A 23,249-nucleotide genomic window follows, 5' to 3' on the forward strand; every position below is an offset into this window, starting at 1 on the left:
ACATTCACAGAAAGATAGACAAGATGAAAAGGCAGAGGGCTATGTACCAGATGAAAGAAAAAGATAAAACCCCAGAAAAACAACTAAATGAAGTGGAGAGAGGCAACCTTCCAGAAAAAGAATTCAGAATAATGATAGTGAAGATGATCCAGGACCTCAGAAAATGAATGGAGGCAAAGATCGAGAAGATGCAAGAAATGTTTAACAAAGACGTAGAAGAATTAAAGAACAAACACACAGAAATAAACAATACAATAACTGAAATGAAAACTACACTAGAAGAAATCAATAGCAGAATAACTGAGGCAGAAGAACGGATAAGTGACCTGAAAGAATGGTGAAATTCACTGCTGAGGAGCAGAGTAAAGAAAAAAGAATGAAAAGAAATGAAGACAGCCTAAGAGACCTCTGGGACAACATTAAGCGCAACAGCATTCGCATTACAGGGGTCCCAGAAGAAGAGAGGGAGAAAGGACCCGAGAAAATATTTGAAGAGATTATAGTCAAAAACTTCCTTAACATGGGAAAGGAAATAGCCACCCAAGTCCAGGAAGTGCAGAGAGTCCCATACAGGATAAACCCAAGGAGAAACATGCCGAGACACATAGTAATCAAATTGGCAAAAATTAAAGACAAAGAAAAAGTATTGAAAGCAGCAAGGGAAAAATGACAAATAACATACAAGGGAACTCCCATAAGGTTAACAGCTGATTTCTCAGCAGAAACTCTACAAGCCAGAAGGGAGTGGCATGGCATATTTAAAGTGATGAGAGGGAAGAACCTACAACCAAGATTACTCTACCTGGCAAGGATCTCATTCAGATTCGATGGAGAAATCAAAAGCTTTACAGACAAGCAAAAGCTGAGAGAATTCAGCACCACCAAACCAGCTCTACAACAAATGCTAAAGGAACTTCTCTAAGTGGGAAACACAAGAGAAGAAAAGGACCTACAAAAAACAAACCCAAAACAATTAAGAAAATGGTAATAGGGACATACAAATCGATAATTACCTTAAACGTGAATGGATTAAATGCTCCAACCAAAAGACACAGGCTCGCTGAATGGATACAAAAACAAGACCCATATATATGCTGTCTACAAGAGACCCACTTCAGACCTAGGGACACATACAGATTGAAAGTGAGGGGATGGAAAAAGATATTCCATGCAAATGGAAATCAAAAGAAAGCTGAAGTAGCAATACTCATATCAGATAAAATAAACTTTAAAATAAAGAATGTTACAACACACAAGGAAGGACAGTACATAATGATCAAGGGATCAATCCAAGGAGAAGATACAACAATTATAAATATATATATGCACCCAACATAGGAGCACCTCAATACATAAGGCAACTGCTAGCAGCTATAAAAGAGGAAATCGACAGTAACACAGTAATAGTGGGGGACTTTAACACCTCACTTACACCAATGGACAGGTCATCCAAAATGAAAATAAATAAGGAAACAGAAGCTTTAAATGACACAATAGACCAGATAGAGTTATTTGATATTTATAGGAGATTCCATCCAAAAACAGCAGATTACACTTTATTCTCAAGTGCGCACGGAACATTCTCCCGGATAGATCACACCTTGGGTCACAAATTAAGCCTCAGTAAATTTAAGAAAATTGAAATCATATCAAGCATCTTTTCTGACCACAATGCTATGAGATTAGAAATCAGTTACAGGGAAAAAACCATCAAAAACAAAAACACATGGAGGCTAAACAATATGTTACTAAATAACCAAGAGATCACTGAAGAAATCAAAAAATACCCAGAGACAAATGACAATAAAAACACGACAATCCAAAACCTATGGGATGCAGCAAGAGCAGTTCTAAGAAGGAAGTTTATAGCTATACAATCCTACCTCAAGAAACAACAAACATCTCAAATAAACAATCTAACCTTACACCTAAAAGAACTAGAGAAAGAAGAATAAACAAAACCCAAAGTTAGTAGAAGAAAAGAAATCATAAAGAACAAAGCAGAAATAAATGAAATAGAAACAAAGACAACAATAGCAAAGATTAGTAAAACTAAAAGCTGGTTCTTTGAGAAGATAAACAAAATTGATAAACCATTAGCCAGACTCATCAAGAAAAAGAGGGAGAAGACTCAAATCAATAAAATTAGAAACGAAAAAGGAGAAGTTACAATGGACACCACAGAAATACAAAGCATCCTGAGAGACTACTACAAGCAACTCTATGCCAGTAAAATGGACAAACTGGAAGAAATGGACAAATTCTTAGAAAGGTATAACCTTCTAAGACTGAACCAGGAAGAAATAGAAAATATGAACAGACCAATCACAAGTAATGAAATTGAAACTGTGATTAAAAATCTTCCAACAAAGAAAAGTCCAGGACCAGATGGCTTCGCAGGTGAATTCTATCAAACATTTAGAGAAGCACTTAACACCCATCCTTCTCAAACTCTTCCCAAAAATTGCAGAGGAAGGAACACTCCCAAACTCATTCTATGAGGCCACCATCACCCTGATACCAAAACCAGACAAAGATATTAAAAAAAAGAAAATTACAGACCAATATCACTCATGAATATAGATGCAAAAATCCTCAACAAAATACTTGCAAACAGAATTCAAGAACACATTAAAAGGATCATACACCATGATCAAGTGGAATATATCCCAGGGATGCAAGGATTCTTCAGTATACGCAAATCAATCAGTGTGGTACACCATATTAACAAATTGAAGAAGAAAAACCGTATGATCATCTCAATAGATGCAGAGAAAGCTTTTGACAAAACTCAACACCCATTTATGATAAAAACTCTCCAGAAAGTGGGCATAGAGGGAACCTACCTCAACATAATAAAGGCCATATAGGACAAACCCACAGCAAACATCATTCTCAGTGGTGAAGAACTGAAAGCATTTCCTCTAAAACCAGGAACAAGACAAGGATGTCCACTCTCCCCACTATTATTGAACATAGTTTTGGAAGTCCTAGCCATGGCAATCAGAGAAGAAAAAGAATTAAAAGGACTCCAAATTGGAAAAGAAGAAGTAAAACTGTCACTGTTTCCAGATGACATGATACTATGCATAGAGAATCCTAAAGATGCCACCAGAAAACTACTAGAGCTAATGAATTTGGTAAACTTTCAGGATACAAAATTAATGCACAGAAATCCCTTGCATTCCTGTACACTGATGATGAAAAATCTGAAAGAGAAATTAAGGAAACACTCCCTTTTACCATTGCAACAAAAAGAATAAAATACCTAGGAATAAACCTGCCTAGGGAGACAAAAGACCTGTATGCAGAAAACTATAAGACACTGATGAAAGAAATTAAAGATGATACAAACAGATGGAGAGATATACCATGTTCTTGGATTGGAAGAATCAATATTGTGGAAATGACTGTACTACCCAAAGCAATCTACTGATTGAATGCAATCACTATCAAATTACCAGTGGCATTTTTACAGAACTAGAACAAAAAATCTTAAAATTTGTATGGAGACACAAAAGACCCCAAATAGCCAAAACGGTCTTGAGGGGAAAAAATGGAGCTGGAGGAATCAGACTCCCTGACTTCAGACTATACTACAAAGCTACAGTAATCAAGACCATATGGTACTGGCACAAAACCAGAAATATAGATCAATGGAACAGGATAGAAAGCCCAGAGATAAACCCACGCACCTATGGTCAACTAATCTATGACAAAGGAGGCAAGGATATACAATGGAGAAAAGACAGTCTCTTCAATAAGTGGTGCTCAGAGAACTGGACAGCTACATGTAAAATAATGAAATTAGAACACTCCCTAACACCATACACAAAAATAAACTCAAAACGGTTTAGAGACCTTAATGTGAGGCCAGAAACTATAAAACTCTTAGAGGAAAACATAGGAAGAACATTCTTTGACATAAATCACAGCAAGATCTTTTTTGATCCACCTCCTAGAGTAATGGAAATAAAAACAAAAATAAACAAATGGGACCTAATGAAACTTCAAAGCTTTTGCACAGCAAAGGAAACTACAAACAAGATGAAAAGACAACCCTCAGAATGTGAGAAAATATTTGCAAACGAATCAGCGCACAAAGGATTAATCTCCAAAATATATAAACTCGTGCAGCTCAATATTAAAAAACAAACAACCCAATCCAAAAATGGGCAGAAGACCTAAATAGACATTTCTCCAGAGAAGACATACAGATGGCCAAGAAGCGCATGAAAAGCTGCTCAACATCACTAATTATTAGAGAAATGCAAATCAAAACCACAATGAGGTATCACCTCACACCAGTTAGATTGGGCATCGTCAGAAAATCTACAAACAACAAATGCTGGAGAGGGTGTGGAGAAAAGGAAACCCTCTTGCACTGTTGGTGGGAATGTAAATTGATACAGCCACTATGGAGAACAGTATGGAGGTTCCTTAAAAAAGTAAAAATAGAACTACCATATGACCCAGCAATCCCACTACTGGGCATATACCCAGAGAAAACCATAATTCAAAAAGACACATGCACCCCAATGTTCATTGCAGCACTATTTACAATAGCCAGGACACAGAAGCAACCTAAATGCCCATCATCAGATGAATGGATAAAGAAGATGTGGTACATGTATACAGTGGACTATTACTCAGCCATAAAAAGGAACGAAATTGGGTCATTTGTAGAGACGTGGATGGATCTAGAGACTATCATACAGAGTGAGGTAGGTCAGAAAGAGAAAAACAAATATTGTGTATTAACGTGTATATGTGGAAACTAGAAAATGGTACAGATGAACCAGTTTGCAGGGCAGATATTGAGACACAGATGCAGAAAGCAAATGTATGGATATCAAGGGGGGAAAGTGGAGTGGGGGGTGGTGGTGGTGGGATGAATTGGGAGATTGGGATTGCCATATATACACTAATATGTATAAAATGGATAACTAATAAGAACCTGCTGTACAAAAAAATAAAATTCAAAAAAAAAGTATAGTCTCCTTTTTATTTACAAGGCAGGTACAGTACTGAAAAATATGATTTTCTTTAGGATTGTGCAAAAAAGGCTTTCTATTTTAAAACTATGGCCAGAAATTTCCAGACTCCCTCTTAAACTTCTGAAATGCCCATGGAGTCTCTGATACCTTCTTCCATACTTTGAGAATCACAGTGTTCTAATGTTCTATATTAAGATAGCACTACTGACCAATTAGCGTAAGTTTTTTTAATTAAACATTTTATTAGTACTGGGCTTATTTTGAGCTGTTTGTATTTTCTCTGGGAACACCCATGTGTTTGTGAACCAACTGGTCATTGATATTCTTTTTATGGAATAGAGTGTTACTCCTGGTGAAATAAAGATCTGAGTGTAGCTAGAATAAAAAATACTGGTGAATATATGGGAAATATAAAAGATTTTTTCTTATTTTTAAATCTCCTTAAAAGATAAGTGGCTTTTAAATCAAAAATAATACAATATAGGGAATTCCCTGGTGGTCCAGTGGTTAGGACTCTGTGCTTCTACTGCAGGGGGCATGGGTTCAACCCCTGGTGGGGAAACTAAAATCCCACAGATCTCACAGCACAGCCAAAAAAAAAAAAGGTACAGTATATTATGTTGTTTCTAACTAATTTAAAAATAAAACTATGACAGCAGCTCAAAGAATGGATGGGAAGATGGAAGTATATGCTTGCAAGGCTCTTAAAATACACATGAAATGGGACAGTATCCCTTGAAGATTGACTGTGTTAAGTTAAAAGATGCATATTGTAAAGCAACCACTGAAAAACAACAAAACAAAACCCAAAGAGGTACAGCTAATAAGACAATAAAGGAGATAAAATGGAATCAGAAATATTCAGTCCAGAGAATTCAGAAGAAAAGGAAAAAAGGAAAGTCATTGTCCCTGAAACAAGATCAGATCTGTTCTGTCGGCTGGCTGCTTTTACTCCCTACTCCCAGAGCTGTGCGTGAGAAGATGGCCTATATTTCTTTTTATTCAAAGGATTGGTAGCCTTTTTGAAGAACTCAACTTCCTTTGTATTGGAAGTCTTTTGCCAATACTCAAGATGTCTCTCATTCCCCCCTCCCCCCACCTTGCTACTCTCCTGTTTTACAGCCCCAGGTTTATAAGGTACCTATCTCTGTCCCTTCTCTTTGGCACTCCAGGTGGAAAAGCGTCAGTGTTTTCACTTTGTCCCTAACTTCTGTACTTGCCAATCCAAGATGTTGCATAATAAAGATAAAGTGGGATGCATTGATCTTTTATTTTTCTGTGATGTCTCAACATACCTTACCCTTTTCTCTTTCCCCTGAATTCAGAGACATGAAAAATGCTGTAATTGGAAACAACAAGCAGAAAGCCAACCTCATTGTTCTAGGAGCTGTTCCGAGGTAAGTTTGCTGTCATCCCCTTTTCTGCTATTCATACTAAGTTTTGAATGTATTTCTCATTCTCAACCATAAGACCTATCTTTTTTCTGTATTGTCTGTTCTTATTTTTTTTAAATAAATGCTTTGAAGTATATGAAGCATCTCTTTAAAAACAATTAAGGTACCAGGGAATGGAATATGAAACAAATGTATTAATACTTTCTAGAGGTTCAGGAAGATCATTGACCCTGCAATAAAAGGATGTGTTGTGTAGATAAGCAGTGTACACCAGCCTGAATCTTCCCTGTCTCCTTTGCACTCTGGCAGTTTTTGTATGATTGGATAATAATTTATTAGGATTCGCAAAACCTTTTTTGAGTTTAAAAAAAATTCTTGGTTTTTTAACCCTGCTTTTTTAATTTCTAATTTTTCGAATTTGCTGGTTTTTAAGTTAACATAGAAAGTTTGATTTCTTCTGATGAAGCTAATAAGCTTCCTTTTGGTAGACAGTGACAGTTGTATAACTTCCTCTTTGCCTTTGCTACCCAGAACTAAGTTTTATGTGCAATTGCTGTAAGTTTTTCATTCAGAATTTTTTAATGTTTTGTTTTTTTCTCTTTCTTCTTTTCTATCTTTTAATATAGGATTAATGGTTTTATTGTTTTTAACGTGATTGACCTTTGGTCACTATAAAGCTGTCAGCAGCCTTTCTTAGGGAATTAGTGCTCAGTATATATAAATATGCTTTAGAGAACATGAAGGTTCTACATTAGAACATAAAGGAGATGGTCATAAGTGGTGGATGATTAGAGTATTAGGGGAGTATTTATTTGTCAGGCTGGCCTGGAGTAGAAATAGGATCTTCTGATCTTCCAAATAGGAGGACTGGAGAAAGAAGAGAGCTTCCCTTGCTTGAGAGCAGCACAAGGACTCTGAACATTCCCTCTAGGCTAGATCTCTGTGATCTCTGAACTGCAGTATTGGGTATTCAAGGTCCTTAAGATCCGGCAGCACTTGGCTTTGGGAGTCTTCATATCCTGGAGTGGCAGATAACGTGGACTGTGGTGCTGCTGTTTCCACAGAGATCACTTGCGGACAACTTTCAGATTCACAGTTCTGATAAACTAAGATTATATGATAGTTCTGTTGCTCAAAATGAAGAAAATCTCTTTAGATCCACCCCCACTGGATATTCCATTATTAAAGTAACAGCTTATATAAAAATATGACCATTTCCTAGCCCTCCATAAGCTCGCCAACCATATTTTCAGTGTGTGGGATGTATTGGTAGCCTTTTTCTGTAACATTACTTTTAGCTAATGTTTACTTTTAAGTTTTTTAGTCTCTTCTGTTTATCAAGTTCTTTCTTTTTAGATTATTGTACTTGCTTCAGCAAGAAACCTCAAGCACAGAGTTGAAAACCGAATGTGCAGTGGTATTGGGAAGTCTTGCTATGGGTACTGAAAACAATGTTAAGTCTCTACTCGATTGCCATATTATCCCTGCCTTACTGCAAGGTATGTAAAGAAGTCATTTTTATACAAGTAAAAATTAGAATCAGTTTGCAGAGTTTTAAATATGAGTTGAAAGGATGAGTCTCAAATCTGTTTTCTATTAATAGGACTACTGTCCCCAGACCTGAAGTTCATTGAAGCTTGCCTCCGATGCCTGCGCACCATCTTCACCAGTCCCGTTACTCCAGAGGAACTACTGTATACAGTGAGTTTTAGGTGTTTTTGAATCATCAGTTACATTTTACTAACAGCATACTTCTAATTTATTGGGTTGACCAAAAAGTGCCTTCAGTTTTTAAGTAAAAATGAAAGACACATTTTTCATTTTCACCAAGAACTTTATTGAACAGCGTATTCACCCTTTTGTTCTACTACCTTCTGCCGTTTTTCAGGCAACTTCATAATTCCATCTTCCCAAAACTTCTTATCTTTTTGAGCAAAGAACTGTTCCAGGTGCCTTTTACAGTCTTTCAGGAATTGAAATTTCTTCCATTAAGAGAATTTTGTAAAGACCTAAATAAATGGAAATCTGAACGTGCAATGTCTGGTGAATATGGTGGATGAATCAGAGCTTCCCAGCCAAGCTGTAACAGTTTTTGCCCGGTCATCAAAGAAACATGCGGTCTTGCGTTATCCTGATGGAAGATTATGCGTTTTCTGTTGACTAATTCTGGACGCTTTTCGTCTAGTGCTGCTTTCATTTGGTCTAACTGGGAGCAGTACTTGTTGGAATTACTTGTTTGGTTTTCCGGAAGGAACTCATAATAGAGGACTCCCTTCCAATCCCACCATATGGACAACATCACCTTCTTTGGATGAAGACCGGCCTTTGGTGTGGTTGGTGGTGGTTCATTTTGCTTGCCCCATGATCTCTTCCATTCCACATTATTGCACAGTATCCACTTTTCATTGCCCACCACAATTTGTTTTAAAAACGGAACTTTTTCATTACGTTTCAGTAGACAATCACATGTGGAAATACGGTCAAGAAGGTTTTTTATCCTTAACTTATGTGGAACCCAAACATCAAAGCGGTGAACATAACCAAGCTGGTGCAAATGATTTTCAAGGCATGATTTGGATATTTTGAGTATGTTGGCTACCTCCCACGTGATATAACGTTTATCGTTCTCAACTAATGTCTTGATTCAATCGCTGTCAACTGTTCTACCCGACCATGAAGTATCGTCCAGCAAGAAATCTCCAGCACAGAACTTCACAAACCATTTTTGACATGTTCAGTCACAGCATCTTCTCCATACACTGCACAAATCTTTTTTTGCGTTTCAGTTGCATTTTTACCTTTCTTGAAATAATAAAGCATAATATGCCGAAAATGTTGCCTTTTTTCTTCCATCTTCAATATTAAAATGACTACACAAAAATTCACCAATTTTGATAAGTCTTTTTTTAAATGCACACTGATATGACAGCTGTCACATACAATCTAACAAAATTGTTTTCAATAAAGTTAAAGACAGCAAAGTGCTACTGGAGCCATCTTAACGGAAAAAAACGAACGAACCTTTTGGCCAACCCATATTTAGCATCTCAAAACTGATCTTAACTGTGATAACTGTGTTGTAGAAAAGTCTCAAGAAGTGTTTGAAGTCTTGCTAATTTGCAAATATCAAACGTTCTAGGCTTTGTAAAGAAGTGAAAGGTCGTCTCAGATCTTGAGGAATTTGTAAGCTGTTTTTTTTCTTTTGGTTTTTGTAAAAAGACCCTTCTTAATTTCCTAATAGGTACAAATTAAGGAGTATATTTAATGCACTCACTATAGGTTAAATCCAGTAGAGTAGGCTTTGTAGAGAAGGTAGAATTCAACCTGGTCTTGAATAATGGATAAGATTTCAAGAAGCGGAGAGAAAAGAAGCTGTTCTAGGAAACATCTGTGTAAGAGAGAATATGCAGGACAGTGGACAGAATAGTCTAATGCAGGAAAGGAATCCGTGTTCATTTCGGCTGGAGAGGTGAACCAGAAGCAACTTGTTAGAGGCTTACTTACCAGGCTAGAATCAGAGTATGTGTGAGAGAATCTAAAGATCTTTAGAGTCATTCAGTGGTTTTCAAAAACTTCAGGGAGTATTAGGGGGTGTTTTTATCTGTTGATTACTTGGGACTTTCTTAATAAAAATTATCCAGACTAGTATTTTTCAAACTCTTATCCACAGTCCACAGTAAGAATGATATTTTCCACTGCCCTACTGTGTGTGTGGGGCGGAAAGGGGAGGGGGTGAGGGGTGGTGGAACATCCTGAGATAGTCTTCACAAAACAGTTCCATAAATGTGGTGCCTTCTGATTTCTGTTCTATCCTTTTTCATTAAAAAAAAATGCTGGTTGTGATTCTCTGAGCTGACACACAGAATGTCAGAGTTTCAAAGTGGACACATAATGAATCAGAGATCTTGTCCAGAATCATGTTTTACAAGTATTTCAAGAGTATAAGCAGTCAAGAGGCACAGGCAAAGCAGGGGCAGGGAGAGGGAACATGCCACGTGCCTCCATAGTTTGTTTTTCCTACATTAGGCCCTTGCTCCTCTGGCTTGTAATGATGCATAAGGTCTGTGAGGTTTGTGGGTCACCTCACACAGCAGGGAGGCTCTAAATTATGAAACATCTCAATTTTATACCTCAGGGATTTGTGCAGCATTCTTCAGGGAGCTGTGCCTCATAAATCCAAAGACTGTTTACTACACTGGTTCTCAAACTTGAGCATGCACCAGAATTGCCTGGAGAGCTCATTAAACACAGAACCCTGGACTCTACCTACAGAGTTTCTGATTCAGTGAGTGTGGGGTAGCGCCTGAGAATATGCATTTCTAACAAGTTTCCCAGTAACTTGAGATGCTACTGGTCCACGGACCACTCTTTGAGAACCACTGGTTAACTGTAAGCACTTCTAAAATGGGGACATCCTCCTCAAAACATTCCACATAGAAGGACTCTCCATCTGTTTTCCTGAAAGTCCAATTGTCATGTTTACAAAGAAATTAAACCAATCACCCATCTTCTTTACCCTATAAGTTTCTCCCCAACCCCCAGCCCAGTAATGGGGGAGAAATTGATCCTGGTTAACTGATTTAGCTCCTTCCTCCTCCCTCTCTGAACTGATTTCATGACCCACTAATGGATTGTGGTGCATAATTTGGAGAACACTAGTCTACACAAACTTCTTTACATAAGAAAAATTAAGACACAGGGACATTAACGTGACTTTCACAGAGAGAATACCTAAATTGTGAAACAGTTTTATCCCTCAGAGACAGTGGAGAATCCATGAAGAGTGTTAGGTGGGACAATGACAGAGAGTAGTATTTAGGTGTAACTGACTGACATCTGTGAGTTGGATTGTGTAGAGGCCAGCTACCATGGCAACTCAGGCACTAAACTAAAGGCAGCACAGTCCTGTTGAAGAGGGCAGGATGTCTAGTTTGCAATCCTGTTTATCAGATGGGTGACTGGGGAAATTATGTAACTGTTCTTTGCCTTGTTTAATCAACCATAAACTGCAGATATATAACACAGTTGGCAGAAAGGACGCAGGTGTGAAGAAATGAGATAGGGGCTATTGTCACAGGAAAACTGAGGGGTGAGAGAGCAATGGAGGAAAGGAATGAGGTGGAAGTAGTTTTAGGAGCGTAATAGAGGCTCTTCCTCTCAATTGCTTCTTCTCTCTCAGCTGTTACCTACTTCCCTATCATCTGTCAATGGAACCACTGTCATCGTTATTCCTGCCACCCCAACCCCGCATCTGTAAAATAGATGCATACTTTACATTCTCATCTCTTCCCTTTTTTAAATGAATTTAGTAGCTGACTTTCTTTGAAATTTTCTGAGTGTTGTTTATTTTTTTTGTCCACGCCACGCCACTTGCGGGATCTTAGTTCCCTGACCTGGGATCAAACCTGGGTCTATGGCAGTGAAAGCGTTGAGTCCTAACCCCTGCACCTTCAGGGAATTCCTTCATTTTGTTTTTAAACTGCTTATGACAACACAGGGTTATACTAACAAGCAAGGGGAAAAGATTCTACTTGTAGGCATCAACAACCTATTTTCCTACTTAGCTTTTATGGATCTTGAGCATTCTTTTCTTTCTGAGGGAAACCCCAAATCTTGTTTATCCCAACAGTGGTATTCTGGTATTCTTTTAAGTTTCCTTCCTTGCCCTCTGTTGTCTTTTGTCAAAGGGTGGTCTGTGGACCAGCAACATCAGGTATCAGTTGGGAGCTTGTTAGAATGGAGAATCTTAAGTCCTGCTGCAAACCTAGAGAATCAGAATCTGTATATACAGAATGTCCCCTGGGAACATACACGCAGTGCACATTCATATTTGAGAAGCATTGCTACAGGACTTGTGAGAGCATTGACTAGGAGGCTTGAGCTAAGTCTCCTTTACCATCTGTGGTTCAAGCCAAATATTATTTCAACATTTAATTCTTTTTGCACTCAAGAAAGAGGAGATTTTTGGAGAGCCCTGCAGCAGGTTGGGTGGATTCTTCTGTCTTGTCCTGTACCATCGTGTATGTTGTGAAGTGTCAGTAGTAGGCACAGAGTGGGCTATAAGTGAGAAGTTGCTATTATATAAATTGTGAAGACTGAAATTAGCTAACTACAGTTGTTATGAGTGTTAACCTGTTGCTGATACTTACCAGAACATCTCAGAGATCAAAATTGTCAACTTTTATTTTAATACAGTAATTCCTCCTTATAAGCAATGCATTGTTACGTATCTTATTAATATGTCACATTTTGGTTTCAGAATAGATTTATGTCAAGTCTTATTGAAATGATTTTGTTTTATTGTGGGGATGTAGGCTGTTTATGGGAGAGAAATTGAGAATTTCCTGTTCTTGTATTTTGTTGTCAAGGATGAAAATTGAAGCCCCTTTCCTTGTCCTTTGCCTAGACAGTTTTGATTGCCGTGTTGCTTCTGTGTTGTGTTCCTTAAAGAGACTTGATTTACTGTCATTAAGATAAGAGGCTTACATATGTATCTGCTCGTGGAAATCATTTGTTAGAGATACTTACTGTGTTTGAGTTCCTTGTTGCTGTGCTCTTCTTCCCTTTGACTCCAGGATGCCACAGTGATACCGCATCTCATGGCGCTGCTTAGCAGGTCCCGCTATACCCAGGAGTACATCTGTCAGATCTTCTCACACTGCTGTAAAGTAAGAACCAGAACAAATGTTCTCTATAATATAAAATCTTGCATGTCCTCAGGAGATGTGCCTTCTGTGTGTATCCTCCTGTAGTTAATCTATACACATATAAGCAGACTTATGTATTTTCCCCTCTTTTTTTTTTTTGACACAAATGGTAGCATACCATACATACTGTTCTGCACCTTGCATTTTTTACTTAACATCTTGAAGGATATTCCACATCAGTACATGAGGAGTTTCCTCATTCTTTTTTTTTTAAACAGATGAAGAGTATTTTATTGTATAGATGTACAATAATTTATTCAACCAGTCCTCTATTGTTGGGCATTTAGCTTGTTTCCAATCTTATTTCACAGCAGTGATGCAGCAAATACCCTGTATGTAAGACATTTTATAAGAAACAGAATTGCTGAGTCAAAGAATGTGTGCATGTGTAATTTTACCACATGTTGTCTTATATTGGAGGTTATACAATTTTATACTCCTACCAGCAGTATATGCTCATGACTGTTTTCCCACACCCTCAGTTTCCACATTGTTGGAAATTGTTTTAAGTGATCTCTTATAAGGAGAACTAAGAGAGATTCTTCTCTCCTCTTTGTTGAGAGGAATTTCAGTTATTAGAAGAGCCTGAACCTAAACTGAAGAGTGCCATGCAGTGCTACTTATTTTGCTTCATAGTTTACATATTGAGTGTACTCTTTTGATAACCATAATTTGCTAACTTTTAACCAAGTCATTGTTTTTCTTCTGATAAGTTTTTCAGGACAGCATTACTTACCTGCTTATCACTTATAATGCAAATATAAAATGAGGAGTTTGGGGAACTATAGGAAAGAAGGAAAAGTGAACAACTGCATACTAAACTAAGAAGATCACAGATCTATGCTATTTTAGGACAGTTTCCAAAATATAACTTAAGTCAGTTCCTTTCAGAAAAAGTAACTATAGATTATAACTAACTACAGATTATAACTTAAAACCCCTCTCAAATCCTAGCTGTCATAGCCTATTCTATATATAAAGACATTTAGAATTTAAGATTTTTGTCAAAAGTCTCTGAAGTTTCTCCTCCTGGATTGCTTTGTGAGCATGTAAGCCAACTTATAGGACCAGGGATGTCAATTCCTTAATCTCTTGAGGTGGGCAAAGAAAAGCTTTGAGAAAACAATTTCCAACATTAAATGATGTCTTACAGCCAACCCTGGTAGATAGGTGGAGAAGGATACTCCAGAACTATATGCCTCATTACAAATCTTTCAGCATCTAGATGCAAGTGCTTGAGAGCACAGCATCTACTAGTCATAATCACAGTAATCCCAAATGGACACTGAAAATTGGACCTGGAGGTATAACTACTACATGTCAAATTATGAGAAGTTTGAATAATCCTATCCCTGAAGTTACCCAAATAGTTTTTAGAATTGCTCTTCAGGAACTTCTCAGTGCTTTTAGGCTTGCTCATCTGAAACTTCTCAATGCTGTTTTAGCCGAAATCATAGATAATGGAATACTGTTAAATTACTAGTTCTTTTGCTGGAGATAGATAACGGAATACTGTTAAATCACTAGTTCTTTTGCTGGAGAGAAACTTATGCTGAATAAGAATTTACAGGCACCCTCATGCCACTAACAGAACTGAAGAAAATTAGAAACCTGAACTCATCTTTCTTTTAGCCTGATAATTAGCATTTGCCATGGTAATTAGATGACCCAATTTAAGTAGTCTGAGATATAACTAGACCTCAGGAAACATTATAGCATGTATAAACCCAGTGACAACAGTAATAGTCTAAAATACTATTTATTTTCCTACTGACACACTAAAAACATGTATCTTTGAAAGCAGCTGGTCTGATGATCTCTGTATGTCATTAATTATAAAAACCTTTTATTTTCATTTTGTTTATGAAAACAATAAATAAAATTCATAGTAGCATTTTAAGACTCATTTACAAATTTTCATATACTAGTATCAATATTAAATTTGCATACTTTGGGCAGGAGAGACAGAAAAAGAGATTTCTAAAGCATTTGTCTTGTAAGCTAATCATAGTTATATTTTTGAAATTCTCTCCCTGATTTATTAAGGAGCAAAAAAAGGCTAGTAATAATATTAATTGGAATTCTAACTTCTACATTGTTGCCACTTAAGCAGTGACTCAGATTTCGAGACCTATCTTTTGGGGTTTAGGATCATGAGGGCTTATGTGCTTCCCACACTGAGAGGCTGTTTCACTAACTCCAGGTTCGTGCAGGTTGATTTGGAGAGACTAAAGAGAGAGTTGATAATGGAATAATAGTTCCTCCTCTTTACTTGGTTCAGCCACTAATTCCTTCCTTGCAGTTGTTTTTACACAATCCTATCTATGACCATAGAGAAGAGGAAGAGCTTCTTTTGTAACAAACATTTGCTGCAATTTGGGCAAAGAATGTGAGGGATTAAAAAGTACAATATCTTGTAAGCGGTGGGAAACAGTTACGTACAGAGAATTGCACTGTGCTTCACCATCATTTATAAATATAACTCCAAGACTGAAAACAATCTGAATGTCTAACTATAGGATACTAGTTAAAGTATGGGACATTTGTACAATGGATTAAGGCCAAAAAAGAAATGAGAAAGCTCTTTGTGTACTGATATGAGTGATCACTGAGATACATTATAAAGGAAATAAGAGGTTTAGAGCCATGCATATATATACTTATATATGTATGTATAGTATATATATAGTATTTGTATGTAGTATTTTATATATTATATATATATAAATATATAATATTATCCTACCATTTGTGTTAAAATAGGGGGAAAGAATGTACTTGTGTATTCTTCTTTGTCTTGAAGAATATAAAATAATCTATTAGTCACCTCAAATCAGGAGAATGGATTGGCTGAATACAGTGGAAGAACAGTGAGGTACAAGGGGGTAGAGGCAGCCCCCTGCCTACTTAGCTGTTCTGCTCAACATTGCCTGTATATAAATTGGGATGTTAAAATTTATAAGGAAGGCAAAAAAACCTTAGTCAAGGTTAATTGAGGCTTATCTTCATAACTTATTCTAGTTACCTACTTGTTAATAGGTAGAAAAAATGGGTCAGATTCTGAGGAGACCCTTCTTTTCCTTGACTCCCCCTTTGTAGTCTCCACCACTATCCTTATAATGAATAAGCCAGAGACTCCTATGTTTCAAATGAGTCAATTAATAGTGAGACACTAGAAAGTACCAAAAATATGTGATGGGGGTTTGCTTGAGTAAACTGTGGAATATTATATAGTGATTAAAAATAAGAAATTAGAAGTTAGAAAATGTATAGAATCAATTATACTTCAATTTTTAAAATGTTTGTAAATTAAGAAAGAAATTGCTGAAGTGTTTTTTTTTTAAGGGCTCTTTTTAAAAATGTTTGTTTATTTAGGCTGCGCCGGGTCTTAGTTGCGGCAGGTGGGATCTTTAGTTGTGGCATGAGGACTTCTTTTTTTTTTTTTTTTTTTTTTTTTTTTGCGGTACGCGGGCCTCTCACTGTTGTGGCCTCTCCTGTTGCGGAGCACAGGCTCCGGACGCGCAGGCTCAGCGGCCATGGCTCACGGGCCCAGCCGCTCCGCGGCATGTAGGATCTTCCCGGACCGGGGCACGAACCCGCGTCCCCTGCATCGGCAGGCAGACTCTCAACCACTGCGCCACCAGGGAAGCCCTATGAGGACTTCTTAATTGCTGCATGCGAACTCTTAGTTTTGGCATGCACGTGGGATCTAGTTCCCCGACCAGGGATCGAACCCGGGCCCCCTGCATTGAGAGTGCAGAGTCTTACCCACTGGACCATCAGGGAAGTCCCTAAAGGGCTCTTAATAGTATGTAAAATGTTTAGGGGATTGTTGCCTATAAAAGAGAGTATGGCTCTTTTATTAATCGGAAGTATGAATGCTAATCTTCCCACTTCAAATGATGGATATTTTGGTCCAAGAAAGAATGAGCATCTGCAAAACAGTTGTAACTTGGCTGAATAGTGAGTTGGAGAAGTTGGTTTGAGAGCTTTTTTTCTAGACTAGGAATTGGTTTCCTCTGGTGAACCCAAATAGATAACCTACCTTTCGGTGCTACACTTTTCTCTCCTAAATAATGATAAGCATGAACTACCATCCTTGCCTTGGCTTTAATTGACTTTTCATTATTTGAGTGAATTGGTGGGACATAAAAGAAGTGAATTAAGTACTGGCAAATTCAAAGCCTTGCATTAATCTTTAGCTTGTGCCATTTTGAAGATCTTCAGTAAATTGATTAGTAGAAAACAGAGTTGGTAAAAAATAAAATACCTGAATTTTCCTGTTACTTCACTTTCTTACTCTAAGAAGTGATAATTTTAAGAGAAATGAGAGAGAAAGAGAACTAAAACATGTTTACTTCTCAGTTATGCAGTGCTGTGTTTCCTGCCATCCACTGCTCCAACCTCCCAGATGTGTTGAGGTAGCTTAGGATCTGGTCCAGTTTCTCTTGTAATTAATTAGTTTTAGAGTTCCCCTGACTAGGTCATCAGTCTTAAGTTGTAAGAATGAGTACACTGTCTCCTGTGGGCATAGGGTAAGGGTGTGCACGTGAAATGCAGAATTTGGAGTGCGTTTGTTGCTGTAATGGTGTGAGGGCCTATGCCAGGATAGCTTCTGTGCCCCCTTCCTTATTTAGGGAGCTAAGGAGGCAGCGGTTCTATGGAACTGAGATGAGAGGTAAGATATTACAGCCCTTTGCAGGACTGAAAACAGTGTCTATCCTGCTTTTTGGGAATGGGTTTATACAGGAGAAGGGTAACTAAAAATTCTACATTGTAGTGAATGTGGTTTTCTCCATTTAAGTAAATGTTTTATTGGAATGAATCATTACTCTTCTTAATGTATTATTATATTCTCTTTTCTTACAGGGTCCAGATCATCAAACAATTTTATTTAATCATGGTGCAGTTCAGAATATTGCTCACCTACTAACCTCAGTATCTTACAAAGTAAGATGTTAAAAATTATGGCCAGACTTTTATACTTTATTTTGGGCTTCTAGAGTCTTGGTCTGGAAAGAGGCACACATGTTTTGTTGTTTCTTTGGTAGATATTGTGATCAAGAATAGTATTTTATCAGTAAAATGTTATGGGGCATTGTTTTACCTCTAGAGAGAGTACACTTAAAAAAAAAATCTACCTTACCTTTCCTTTTTTTTTTTTTTCCTTCAGGATATGATTGTGGTATAAGTTCCTGTTGATTTTTACCTGTGATCATTAGTAGTCTCTTCTGGTATGGTGTCAGTGCCAAAGTTGCAAGTGAGGTTATGCCTTGAAGTATGTAGGAGCAATGGCTTGCTATAACAGGAAAGACCTTGGATTTCCTATTTGAAACCTTTATTTAGCCACACTGACTGAAACTTACAGCATATACCCACATATACATCAACATTTAAAATGTGTTCTGTTTTGTATTTTGACTTAAAAAGTCAAGGGTTTTCAGTTGTGTTAATTAAATTTCTTTACTATCTCTTATATATAGGTAAGCAGTGTCATGATATACTATCAGGCATTTAGTTAAAACTTTGGTCATTTCATTATTGTCCAACTGGTAAGTTGTAGCACATATTGGGACACTGTCTTTATTGTGTCATATTAGAACTAAATATGCTAGGAATTTCCTGTAAAGCAGAGAAGCTGTCATTTTTGTCTTCTATCCATTTGCACTGATCGTAGTCTGCTCTTTTTGTCCTTAGCTTTATTGCAGGTCTGCCCTGCTAATATGTACATTTTCCCTACTTCAGACATCCAAAGTTAGATCTTGGTGAAGATCTCACAAGAATAGGAGTGGGGAATGGAACCAGCTTGAAACTAGCCAGAGGCAAGGGAAGGACATATATACTGAGAGCTGCTTCCTCTGCTCTGTACTGTGTGTAGGCTGAGACCAGTCAGCACTTGTATGTCAAGAAACGGTTGCTGGGGTGGCGATTTACTGTTCTTGTTCTTTTCCATCCTCTAGCTTCATTAAGTTCTTCATTTCTTTCTTTTCTTTTCCACACTAGACTTCCTTATCTACTATGGCAAGTTACAGGTTGTAGAAGGAAAAAGGTTTTGGTAACATTACTCTTGCCAAGGTTTGCTCCACTGTCAGAGTGTCATGAACATATTCTAGGTTCCATCTGTAGGCACGTGCTTGTGCTGCAGAGCATTGCCCAAGTTAGGGACAGAGCTTCTTCACACCTCAGCTACCTATCCTGCCAATCTCAGGCTCCACAGGAGAACATCATATATAGACTCAGGCTTGGAAGTGAGGATGAGGTCATCTGGTGAAAGCTGAACAAAAAGAATGAAAAATAACAGCTCTCATAGGAGCTCCTGCAAATTATAAAATATGTTGTATGTGGTCAAGAGTTTGAGCCCTTGGTATCATCCCAGACCAGTTACCTAGTTTTGAGGTATAGTAACATAATTCATAAGTATTTCTAAAGTTAAATTAGTTTAGTCCTTTTCAAACTTTTATCATAACTTTCTTTCCTCTCCTGTTCTCTTCCCCCACTCCCCATCCCATACACAACTACAAGAGTACTCTTTTTTTTTGATCTTCTCTTCAGTTCTCTGGTTTGTAATTTGGGAAGAAGAAATGTCCCACTTGAAAGGCAATTAGTAATTGTTATTAAGTTCCCTTTGCCTTACCAGCATTGTATTTTTTACAGCGTTCTTTTAAATTTGAATAGGGATTTATCTAGTTCCATTTTAGTTGCTACTTCCTCCCTGTTTTTTCTTTTCTATTATTTCAAAATTAATTTTAACTTTTTATAATTTTAACTTACTGTACTCTTCAGATATACAGGTCTTATTTTTATTCCCTTGAGTCCTTCCTTTAGTACTTTAGGCAGATTTAAATAGTTATTTCTTCAGAAGAGTTTAGATTCTGAGACATTAAAATTCATATTTGCAAAATTAAAATAAATGCTTTGTTCATTTATTTTTACAGGTTCGAATGCAGGCACTGAAATGCTTCTCAGTTTTAGCTTTTGAAAACCCCCAGGTATCGATGACCCTGGTAAATGGTAGGCTGGAACTTTCAGTGGCACCTACACAATTTAATTTATGAACTTTGTAGATTTAAAGAATTCCTTAATCCTTGTTGTTTGTTTTATTTCTAGTTTTGGTTGATGGAGAATTGTTACCACAAATTTTTGTGAAGATGTTACAGAGGGATAAGCCCATTGAAATGCAGCTCACATCAGCAAAATGGTAAAGGTCAAGACAATGTGGGAAGAAAGACAGTGCTTTATCAATTTAGAGTATTTTTGGACAGCCTAATGAGCTCACTTTCAATCCCCATCTTGTTTTGGGATTTTGAAATTTGAAAGTCATGGGATTATCTCATACCTTCTTAAATGGATGTGAGTTTTATACTCAGTTTACTACTAGTAGCATGCACAACAAGAACTCTCTTACAACATCTAAGACTACCTACAGAAAATTACTTCATTACATTCCCTTCTCCTTGTATTTCAGTTGAAATAACACAGAGTTAGATCAGATTTAACCAACACATATTATGCTAAGTATTATGGCAGGAAAACATAATGATATAGAAATAGTGAGAATTAGTTGAAGTTGATAACCAAGGCATGATTTCAGAGAATGTGACTTCCTCAATTTTGGAAAAACAAAACAAAGATTCCTCATAGAGATGTGACCATTTATAAGATAGTTATGTAAAGTTCTTATTAGCACAGTTCCTGGCTCATGTAAGCATTCAGTACATGTTAATTCTGTAATTATCAATACATTACCAGATAGGTTTAACACCTGTTATGTAGGGTTCTGTGCTAAGTGAATGGTTTAGTTTCAGTATTTAAGAAGCTGTGGCTCTCTAATATTTTGGCCAGAATGAGGAGTTTTCAGTGAATCACTCCTGCATCATGAATTGTTTTCTGTTTGTTTATATGATTTGTATCTTTTGTTTGTCTGCTTTTTTGTCTTCAAAACTGAGCATTTGCCTTTTTGTTAGTAAGGTAATACTCTCATGGAACTGGTTTCAAAAAACAATGTAGTAACAAATCTTAAGATAATGATAACAGCTATAAAGAATTCATCTCCTACAGTGTAAGTAAGGAGTTTTACTGACTTGTTTATAACTTTCCCTAGAAGCCAGAACATGGGGTATTTTAGGCTTTTTTCCCTCCAGCTTACCAAAGGAATCTAATTCAAAAAGGAAATCCATTAATTTAAGTTTCTTAATTGCTTGATGTTCAGTACTTGCTTAGAGAGTAGAAAGTAATTGTATTCTTATTCACAGCCAGATATAATTGTGAAGGTAAATTGTTTTTCAGTAGAGCCAAATCACTAATTAATTCTCAAAGCCACTTCTGGTAACCTCTGACTAGTTAGTTAATATCTTAACTAGTTAATATCTTAACTATCTTAGCTAATAGGGTTAGCTATAAGTGTTACAAGTTAAATGCTGCTTCTGTGATACTTCTACCACTGCTCTTGGAGTTGAAATATCCCAACTTAACTTCATTTAAATTTAGATACTTTGTTAACTTTATATTTTATTTAAAAATTTTTTCCTTTTTATTATGGAAAGTTTCAAACAAAAAGTATAGAGAAAAGTATAGAGAACTCCAGTGTGCCCAGCACCTTGCTTTATCGTTTACCCATTCATTCGGCCATTTATTTTTAAAACAATTTTGTAGGTATTTTTAAAAACTTCTGGGTTACTGTCTGCCTATATCACATAGTTTTCTTTGACTATTTAATTAATAGAATCTCAGATAAGGGAGTGTCAAAACTTTCTCCCTCAAGATAAGTAAGAGTAGTTGTCTTTTTTTTTCCCCATAATATCTTAAAGGCAAGTAGGTGGTGGTGGTTGTTTTTAAAGCTTTAAAACACAAGCAAAAACTTACTTTCTGCCATCTTATTCCAGTTTAACTTACATGTGTAGAGCTGGAGCAATTCGGACAGATGACAACTGTATTGTATTAAAGGTGAGTGAATTAATTCTTTCTAAAAACATGTGAAAATTATCCAGGCATATAAGTGTTGAATATAAATATTTGTATTCCTATTTATTTTTACACATTTATCACTATGGTATGCGTGCACAGCATGAAATAATATTAAAACACCATGCTTTTCAGTGGGATGACATGTAGTTTTAGATATGTTTTGAAAGTCAAAGTAAATCTTTCCTTGTCAAACCTTTTTCACTTTTATGGCAATTAGAAGGATGTAAAAATTATAAAAATGTATAAAATTCAGGTTAAATAGAAAATATATTTTAGTCCTTGATTTTCATTAAGTTTGCAACACAGTTTTGTAGGCAAGCAGTTCACTAACTCTATAGATAAAGACTTTATTTCACCCACATGGCAGATAATCAAAAGGCATAATGAGAAAGAATAAGTAAATAACACATGAAAGCAATCATCATTATTGTGGTGTGTCAGATGCAACTAGAACTCAGAAAAGCCCAGATAAAAGACTAGCCCTTAAAAGTCCTAAGACCTGGATTCTGGTTTTAACACTTCCACCACTGACTGGGTCGGTAGCCTTGGGCACATCCCTTATTCTTGTGGTGCCTCAGACCCCTAATTATGAAAATGGAAGCAATAATTCCTGTTCATCTATCCCAAAGGGATATTGAGAATAACAATGTATTAAATACATTAAGCAGCTTTTAGTTATAAAGAACAGAACAACTGTAAGTAAATTGATAGTGTGTCACTTTATGAATGTGAGATCTCATTATCAGTGTTCAAAATGAAGCCAAGGTTAAAAGAACATTAAGAAGATTAATGTTTCCTTTAGTCTTTGGTGAAGCAAGATAGTTTAATGAGATCTGAGGACCCCCTAAGTAAATAGCACTGCATAGAGGGCTTCCATACCCTTACTTAACTGCTCTCCCCCTCCTTTTCTTTCTCATTGGTAAACTAGGTTGATAAGTATCTTCTTTGTGTAGTAGTTGTGAGCATTAAATTCAATAATCCATGAGTTTATGGTATTGATAAATGTTGGTAACTGTTCCAAGGAAAATAAGAATAGGCTTTCTTCTTGGAAGCCTAGGGTCATATTTAAAAGATGGAACCAGCCTGATAAGAAATCAGCAGTGAACAATAAAGTGCTGAACTCTGTGGTCAAGCTATAATAGGAACTTAGAAAAGAACAAAGCATAGTTGCCTGCGGTTGTAGAGGA

At 36.7% G+C, this 23,249-nt stretch overlaps 1 protein-coding gene and 1 non-coding gene across 6 annotated transcripts in view; one reads left to right on the top strand and one right to left on the bottom strand.

Annotated features, from left to right (window-relative positions):
• ARMC8 (armadillo repeat containing 8) overlaps window positions 1-23,249 on the top strand; it is a 107,455-nt gene that overhangs the window by 30,862 nt on the left and 53,344 nt on the right. For all 5 annotated transcript variants that reach the window (XR_003429727.1, XM_027091715.1, XM_027091712.1 and 2 more), the window contains 8 exons: window positions 6,323-6,394; window positions 7,748-7,890; window positions 7,995-8,092; window positions 12,967-13,059; window positions 17,968-18,048; window positions 20,034-20,109; window positions 20,206-20,296; window positions 21,981-22,041. Coding sequence is in view for 4 of the 5 variants with exons in the window: in XM_027091715.1 (XP_026947516.1) it covers window positions 6,323-6,394; window positions 7,748-7,890; window positions 7,995-8,092; window positions 12,967-13,059; window positions 17,968-18,048; window positions 20,034-20,109; window positions 20,206-20,296; window positions 21,981-22,041 (715 nt within the window). In the remaining variant the exon portion in view is untranslated. The remainder of the gene's footprint in view (window positions 1-6,322; window positions 6,395-7,747; window positions 7,891-7,994; window positions 8,093-12,966; window positions 13,060-17,967; window positions 18,049-20,033; window positions 20,110-20,205; window positions 20,297-21,980; window positions 22,042-23,249) is intronic.
• On the bottom strand, window positions 16,812-16,884 carry TRNAE-CUC (transfer RNA glutamic acid (anticodon CUC)). The gene has a single exon. It is a non-coding gene; the product is annotated as a tRNA-Glu (tRNA).

This window comes from Aethalodelphis obliquidens, unplaced genomic scaffold, assembly GCF_003676395.1.
Source record: "Aethalodelphis obliquidens isolate GAN/ISIS:26980383/991018 unplaced genomic scaffold, ASM367639v1 scaffold72, whole genome shotgun sequence".
NCBI classification, from domain to species: domain Eukaryota; kingdom Metazoa; phylum Chordata; class Mammalia; order Artiodactyla; family Delphinidae; genus Aethalodelphis; species Aethalodelphis obliquidens.